The following is an 8,908-nucleotide window of genomic DNA, read 5'->3' as shown; positions in this document are numbered from 1 at the left end:
CCATTAAAAGTTTTTTATTATTATTGCTAATAATATTATAATTATTACCATGTGACCCCTCCCTGGTTTTATTGTTTTATTGACTTTTTAAAATATTTTTGTTTGTAGTTGAATGATGTGAAAATGTTTCTATAGTATGAAAAAAGTCGTGTTTCCAGCTGAAGGCGGAGCAGTTAAACCTGAACATTAGCCATATTATATAATGAGCCATATTATATAAAGAGCCATATTTAATAATGAGCCATATTATATAATGAGCCATATTTAAAATGAGCCATATTTAATAATGAGCCATATTATATAAAGAGCCATATTTAAAATGAGCCATATTATATAAAGAGCCATATTTAATAATGAGCCATATTCTTCATAATGCAGTTTGAGCACGTTAAGTGTTATTTTAGATGAAACCTGTCAGATTGGGTCCAGTGTGGCTGCTGCTGCCCCCTGCTGTCCTCACGCTGTAGAAACTAAAACTAAGGTAGAGATCGTAGTGAATGAAGCTTAGAACCAATGAGAAAAAGGGATGCTTTAATGTTACAGATTTCTTTTCTCTCAAAAACTTGTTTATTTTCATTAATGTATCTGAAGAAAAGGAAAAGCCTCCCAAAGCTTTAAACAGAAAAGAGTTTGATCTAAAAACACAAGTTCCACCTTTAAATTTAACTTCTGGTGTTTATATGAAGTTCGGAAGTTTGATGTTTTCAGATTTGATGTTTTCAGATTTGATGTTTTCAGTGTTTTGTCTCTTTTTTTCTGTTTCTAAGAATATTTTCGTCTGTTCTTCTGATGTTTAGACTCATGAAAACCAAATAAAACAGAATGAAAGTAGGAATCAGACTCGGTCTCATTTATTCTGTAACTGATGAAACATGATGAACAGTTTGTCTCTGTACTGAAGTTACAGCTGTTTACAGTATCTGATTATTAAAGGTCGTCTTTCAATGAATCGACCGTGAAGACGAACGTCCTCAAAGATCTGGAGACGACACCGATCACAATAACTCATACCTGGTAGTTTCTGTGTGTGGGTCAGTAACAAATAAGTGTTGGTAAGATGATGAATTCATAAATCAGTTAAACTAGATTTAAAAGCAGCATCAGGTTTGTTAAAATGTACATTTAGTATTTTTGTTGGTTTTATATCATTTGAAATGACATTTGCACCATTTTTTACCAAAAGTAAGACTGAATGCTCCTGAAAATGTCAAATGGTGTAACCACAAAATAATGATACATATTACATATTTTATCTTCCTAGAAAGAAAGAAAGAAAGAAAGAAATGGATGACAACGGAAAGAAAGAAAGAAAGAAAGAAAAAGAAAGAAAGATAAACAAGGAAGAAGAGAAAGAAACCAAAAAGAAAGATAAAGGAGGAAGAGGAGAAAGAGAACAAGTAGGAGGAAAGAAAGAAATAAGAGAAAGATAAAGGAGACACAAAGAAAGAAAGGAGGAAAAAGAAAGAAAGAAAGAAAGAAAGAAGTAAAGCAGTGAGGTTCCTGATCTCCATGGTAACCAGAGTAAATGTAATATTTAGAACAATTGTATTCCATTACCTTTATTTAATATAAAGTTATAATGTAAGATCATGCCAAACTAGTTGATATGGTGTTTTATTGACTATTTACTGTTTTTAAGCAAGTTGAATTATTTGGTACAAAGTTTTTATGGTTACACCACTTAGACATTTTTGCCATAATCCTCTAATATATTCTCTCTAAATGGATTAAAAGCAGAAATTTGATGCTGGGTCCACAAAAAAAGAATGTGTGAAGTTATTCATAAGTTTATTTTCACATTTTAACCCTTTAAATTTAAACTAAACCACATGGACACAATAAAACCTCACTGACCCATTGTGACTTTCTAATGTTGATTCCCTCTGAATGTAATGCACTCTGCAGCCTGCAGGGGGCGCTGATGGGACTTCCATCTCCATGCAGCTTCTCTCTGTGCACTGAGGGAATATATTGATTAATATTGCTGGTGTGATCGGTTCTGTCTCATTAAAGTGACATCACACACTGCACTAACAGGATTCACCTTTTAATAACAGCTTTACGGAGAGAAGTTCAACATGTTCAGACTGAAACCATCAGGATTCAGCTCATGTTTGTTTTTAACCATTTTCAGTGCAGTAAATATCAGAAACAAGTTAGAAAACAGTACAAACAGAAAAAATATGATGATTAAAGACAGAAAAAAAGGACAGAAAGGAAAATAAACGTTAGCGCTGCAGAGCTGAGATAAACTCTGAAATCCAGTGTTAGAGATGAGCAGCTGTGAAGTTAACTCTGACATAAAGGGAAGATTTCTAGTCTTCCAATAATCAATCATCTTGCTGATTGGCTCTCAGTGTCGTACATGTGATGTCAGTGCAACAGGTCGTTACATCATCATATCTGTGACATCATCACGCTGCTAGTGCTGCGTGTTGTCACAGCAACCACTGACCAATCAGAGTTCAGAGTAAATAATAAAACTTCAATCTGTGAAGAAGAAAAACAAATAAAAACATATTTTTTTTACAATTATATTCATTTATATTCATTTATGGAGCTTTTCCACTACACAGTTCCAGCATGACTTGCCTCGCCTCGCCTCGTTCTTTTTGCGTCTCCATCAGGGATAGTACCTGGTACCTGGTGCTTTTTTAGTATCTGCCGAGGTTCCAAGCGAGCCGAGCCGATACTAAATGTGACGTCAACAGACTGCCGGCCACTGATTGGTCAGAGAGTCACTGGAAGAGTCATGAGCCGTCCCACACAAGAATCAAACCCGGCATTTTTCAAATACCAACAACAGTGTTACAGAGATTAGTTTCTCTTCTCTTGCTTTGTGTGAGACAGAAAGCCTCATACAGCAGCAGGAAGGAAGGAAGGAAGGAAGGAAGGAAGGAAGGAAGGAAGGAAGGAAGGAAGGAAGGAAGACAGAAAGCCTCATACAGCAGCAGGAAGGAAGGAAGGAAGGAAGAAAGGAAAAGAAGACATGAAGGAAAGAAGGAAGGAAGGAAGGAAGGAAGACAGAAAGCCTCATACAGCAGCAAGTACGCCATCGCCTCCATGTCCTCCATTGTTTATGTGTTTTGTGTCTCGTATAAAACAAAGTCACGGCAGTTTCGCAGAGCCGTGCTATGACGACCCCGCCTCACGTTGAGTAGGTACTTTTTTGTAATGGGAAAGGTTCCTGGAACCGTACCGAGGTGAGGCGGGCCGTGCTGGAACTGTGTAGTAGAAAAGCTCCATTATACACACTTTCATTCCTTTACTTCTTTTATAAACTGAATCATTAACAGAAGACTGATCCACCTGCAGCTGGTCCAGTCTCAGACACACAGTGACATCATTACAGTCCTCTGGTTAGTCTCTGGCAGCGTGGTTATTATTTGGGGGGTCCGACTCGTTCTCCCCGCTGTGTGGACTCTGTCGGGCCGACAGCCGGTCCACGCAGCGGGTCGAGGCGTCCGCGTCCCTCCTCGTCCAGCGGCAGCAGGCGGCCAGGTCGGCCCTGAAGGACGGCGTGTAGAGGCCGTAGATGACCGGGTCACAGCAGGTGTTCAGGTTCCCGAACACGAAGAGCGCGTGGTGGACGTACTCAGGTGTGACCTGCAGCATGTCGGGCTGGAACCAGTACCAGATGCCCAGCAGGTAGTACGGAGTCCAGCACACCACGAAGGACAGAACGATGACCACCGTCATCTTCAGAGTCTTCATCCGAGCCTTCGGGATGATGTCAGTGCCGCTGCGCCGCAGGTACGACTCACCTGCTGAGAGAGGAGGAGCTGTGATGTCACATTGTTCTACAGGTGTGTTACCTTTGTTCTGCAGGTGTGTTACCTTTGTTCTACAGGTGTGTTACCTTTGTTCTACAGGTGTGTTACCTTTGTTCTACAGGTGTGTTACCTTTGTTCTACAGGTGTGTTACCTTTGTTCTACAGGTGTGTTACCTTTGTTCTGCAGGTGTGTTACCTTTGTTCTACAGGTGTGTTACCTTTGTTCTACAGGTGTGTTACCTTTGTTCTACAGGTGTGTTACCTTTGTTCTACAGGTGTGTTACCTTTGTTCTACAGGTGTGTTACCTTTGTTCTGCAGGTGTGTTACCTTTGTTCTACAGGTGTGTTACCTTTGTTCTACAGGTGTGTTACCTTTGTTCTACAGGTGTGTTACCTTTGTTCTACAGGTGTGTTACCTTTGTTCTGCAGGTGTGTTAGCTTTGTTCTACTGGTGTGTTACCTTTGTTCTGCAGGTGTGTTACCTTTGTTCTCCAGGTGTGTTACCTTTGTTCTGCAGGTGTGTTACCTTTGTTCTACAGGTGTGTTACCTTTGTTCTGCAGGTGCGTTACCTTTGTTCTGCAGGTGCTGCCGGTTGATGTGCAGCAGGATGCGGCTGTAGCAGCAGCTCATCACCAGCAGGGGGACGACGTACAGCGTGATGAAGTGGAACATGTTGTAGAGCGTTTCCTGCCAGCGGCGGCTGAAGCTGCCGTGAGTCGCACACTGAGTGAAGTCGACTCCCTGCGCCCGAATCGCCCGGAAGATAAACAGCTGCAGAGAGAGAGAGACTCACCTGAGGACAGGTAAACTGCAGGTTTGTGTTTATTAAGTTATGGTGAATGAAATCAATCGAATCGAATCAGCTGTTATCTATCACGTTATCTGTTCATACATTTAAAATAAAATGACAGAATTATGTGAACTGATAAAACTATTATGTTTATATAATAATTATATGTTCACATTATATCTTACTGAAGGTTGATAATCAATAATGTTGAATGGTCAGTAAATCTCAGCCTCTGATTGGATGCTGTTGGAAAACATCAGATCTGTTCTGGCTTCTTAGCGTTGTTAGCATTCCTTATAGAAACCAAGGGGATCAGTTAGCCTGAGCTAACAGCAGGAGGCTTCACACATTTAATCTCCAAACCAAACATTCCTGCAGGGATTTACCTGCAGAGCGTTCCTGAGCTTCAGAGCTGCTGAGCTGACCTACGAAACAACCTCACTTTATATATTAACTTATAAAGATACAATTATTAATAATAATAATGATACTACTACTACTACTAATAATAATAATAATAACAATAATAATAATGATACTACTACTACTACTAATAATAATAACAATAATAATAATGATACTACTACTACTAATAATAATAAATGCTACAAACTGATAACAGACATAGTGACAGATTCGTTCACTTCCTGCAGTCTGACCTCAGTTTGTCCTTCAGATCAGCAGCTTCCACATCATCATATCATAAATATTAATATTAAAACAGTGAAGCTGTTCAATATTCTGCAGCATGAAACCTGCAGCAGCTGTGAGGAGGCAGCGTTTATATTCACCACAGACAGAATAAGCTTCTTCTTTCATTGATGGGAAACAGTCAGATCATCATGATGTGACATCAGAGGATTCACCTGAACATGTGACTCATTTACACTCAGAAACCATCACAGGTGCACGTGATATGTTCAACATGTTAAATACAGACACTGAGGGATATTTACCTGTGGTTACATATAATATATATGTATATATGTTAGGAGTGTCACAATTCTCCAAATCCTCAATTCGATTTTATTTAGATTTTAAGGTCACGATTCGAGTCGATTCTCAACCCTTTTTTTATAATCCTTTTAGCACAGGAGCCATTTTTAGACTAATCATGAGTGATATAATCTCCATCAGTTGTTTGCAATGTACCACACTAAGGCCCTACTGTCAACATTAAATAATCTATTAGCAATATAATGTAACAATAACTTGTTTCAGCAGTCAATTAGAAACTTACTGTAAACAGAATCATCTATAGTGACCCTTTAGTAACTGCAGTGTTCACTCTTCATATTAGATGATATTCAAGTTCACAATAAAACAAAAACTAAATTAAAACTAATGTCCATAAACATGCCTGAACTATGAAGTGTGTTAACTGTCCTAACAGTAGCATCTCTGGTGCTACTAATACTCCTATAGCGCTGGTTACTGCCTTAGTGCCGACATCCCAACTCTCCTGCATATTGATAGCGGTTCCCTGACGCCCGCAAATTATAAATTATATACAATCTCCCGTAATCTCTCCTGCAGCGAGCAGAGAGCGGACTAGAGAGTGTCAGCGCGCGTGTGTGTTTGTGTGACTATCAGTGCAGCGTGTGTGAGAGCGCAGCGTCCTTATAGCTCTGTGTTGCTGCTTATTAGACCAACCCCCCCCGCCACCGGACCGACAACCAGTTCCAGTTTGGGTGATGTGTGTCCTCTATCAGCGGTTGCCATGGTGATGTGTCTCCTCTATCAGCGGTTGCCATGGTGTGTTTTTACCGGCTGCAGGTTAGAGGACGTAATGTTGACTCGCCTGCAGGACGTGACTTTGGGGGCGGGGCTACATCTTCGATTCCTCCGTTGATTTCAAAGGTTGAGATCGTGACACCCGGAATATATGTGCATGAAACCTGCATATATATATATATGTATATATACAGTTGATGTATGTGAGGTGATGTACCTGTAGTGATGTACCTGTGATGTACCTGTGGTGATGTACCTGTGATGTACCTGTGGTGATGTACCTGTAGTGATGTACCTGTGGTGATGTACCTGTAGTGATGTACCTGTGGTGATGTACCTGTAGTGATGTACCTGTGATGTACCTGTGGTGTACCTGTGGTGTACCTGTAGGGATGTACCTGTAGTGATGTACCTGTGGTGATGTACCTGTAGTGATGTACCTGTGGTGATGTACCTGTAGTGATGTACCTGTAGTGATACACCTGTAGTGATGTACCTGTAGTGATGTACCTGTAGTGATGTACCTGTAGTGATACACCTGTAGTGATGTACCTGTAGTGATGTACCTGTGGTGTACCTGTGATGTACCTGTGATGTACCTGTAGTGATGTACCTGTAGTGATGTACCTGTAGTGATGTACCTGTGATGATGTACCTGTAGTGATGTACCTGTAGTGATGTACCTGTGATGTACCTGTGATGATGTACCTGTGATGTACCTGTGGTGTACCTGTGGTGATGTACCTGTAGTGATGTACCTGTAGTGATGTACCTGTGATGTACCTGTAGTGATGTACCTGTAGTGATGTACCTGTAGTGATGTACCTGTGATGTACCTGTGATGATGTACCTGAGGTGATGTACCTGTGGTGATGTACCTGTAGTGATGTACCTGTGGTGATGTACCTGTGATGTACCTGTGATGTACCTGTAGTGATTTACCTGTGGTTAGCTTACCTGTGGTGATGCGAGCAGCAGGCTGAGGCTCCAGGCCAGCAGCAGCATGCGTCGGTTCCTGCGGTGAGCGCTCAGAGCGTCCAGCGGGTGCAGGATGGCGTGCTGGCGGTCGAGGCTGATGACGACGAGGATGAAGGCGGAGGCGTGCATTGCGAACAGCTTCAGGAAGCAGAGCAGCTTACAGAGCGCGTCGCCCCCGTACCACTGCACCGTCACGTTCCACACCGCGTCCAGAGGCATCACCACGAACGTCATCATCAGGTCTGCCGACGCCAGGCTCAGGATCAGCGGACGCAGGTGAGAGGCCAGCCGCCGGCCACGCCCACGCCACACGCTGGCCAATAGGGCGAGGTTACTGCAGGCGGCAAACAGGAAGAGCACCAAGGTGGCGCCAACACGGAACTGAGCTGCCCGGGTGAAGCTGGGAGCCTCCCAGTCCGTCAGCGGGGGGAACTGGGAGCTGTTGGGAGGAGCCAATGATGACAGCGTCAGGATGGACCAATTACCTGGCATCCTGCAGAGAGGAGGAGTGATGTCATGAGTGATGTCATGAGTGATGGTCCAGCTTCAGATTAGCCTAGCTTAGCACAAAGACTGGAGGCAGAGGGAAACTGTTAGCATCGCTGCATGAAGAACAGACGACATCGACACAGACGTGATTTAAATATTCAGATGATGACATCATCAGTGACCTGCATGTCAGTCTCTGATTGGTTCATTAAGCTGATCATTAGCTGCTGATTGGCTGAACATGAACATGTGTTAACGAGGTCATCGGTGAATTGAACCTGCACTGATTAGTGTGTCCGGCTCTCCTCTCGCTGTGAGTCAGTTACCATGGTAACGCCTCAGACTCTTTGTGCTTATATCCGGGCTTTCATCCGCTGAGACAGACAGGAAGACCCCGTCACAATAAGAGCTGATGGACTGCTGGCTGGGAGATAAACACACTGACAGACAGGTGGTCTGCAGGCGGCCAATCAGAGTGCAGCAGGTGTGATTGTGCTTCAATCAAACAGGAAGTGAGCAGAAATAAAACCTCTTCACACACACACAGCAGTGGTTCCCAACATAAGGGTCACGGCCCCAAACAGGGTCACAAGATGATTAATAAGGAAGTATCACAGTGGCTTTCCTCTGGTTGTCATAGTGACGCAGATTAACTCTTTAATGGATCAATAACAAACTAAGGAGGAAACTGTTGAGCAGCCATATTTCACATTTCCTGTTTAAACTTCAAAGAACCAACGTTCATCAAACTGGAAACTTTTGATTTTCTGTCCCGGAGTGTGTTTGTTATTGTGTGTGTTTTATTGTGTGTGTGTGTGTGTGTGTGTGTTATTGTGTGTGTGTGTGTGTGTGTGTGTATGTGTGTGTGTTTTATTGTGTGTGTGTGTGTGTGTGTGTGTATGTGTGTGTGTGTTATTGTGTGTGTGTGTGTGTGTATGTGTATGTGTGTATGTGTGTGTGTGTGTGTGTGTGTGTGTATGTGTGTGTGTGTGTGTGTGTTATTGTGTGTGTGTGTGTGTGTGTATGTGTGTGTGTGTTATTGTGTGTGTGTGTGTGTGTGTGTGTGTGTGTATGTGTATGTGTGTGTGTGTGTGTGTGTGTGTGTGTATGTGTGTGTGTGTGTGTGTGTTATTGTGTGTGTGT

At 42.4% G+C, this 8,908-nt stretch overlaps 1 protein-coding gene across 1 annotated transcript; it reads right to left on the bottom strand.

Moving 5' to 3' along the window:
- Positions 1-3,360: 3,360 nt before the first annotated feature.
- On the bottom strand, positions 3,361-7,768 carry LOC133983101 (gonadotropin-releasing hormone II receptor-like). The gene is made up of 3 exons (XM_062422055.1): positions 7,256-7,768; positions 4,344-4,545; positions 3,361-3,767 (listed from the first exon to the last, which is right to left on the bottom strand). The coding sequence occupies exons 1-3, from the start codon at positions 7,766-7,768 to the stop codon at positions 3,361-3,363; spliced, it is 1,122 nt and encodes a 373-aa protein (XP_062278039.1).
- Positions 7,769-8,908: the final 1,140 nt, after the last annotated feature.

The sequence above is a fragment of the Scomber scombrus genome, chromosome 7 (genome assembly GCF_963691925.1).
Source record: "Scomber scombrus chromosome 7, fScoSco1.1, whole genome shotgun sequence".
Lineage (NCBI taxonomy): Eukaryota > Metazoa > Chordata > Actinopteri > Scombriformes > Scombridae > Scomber > Scomber scombrus.
This window is presented reverse-complemented; position numbering and strand designations above follow the sequence as displayed.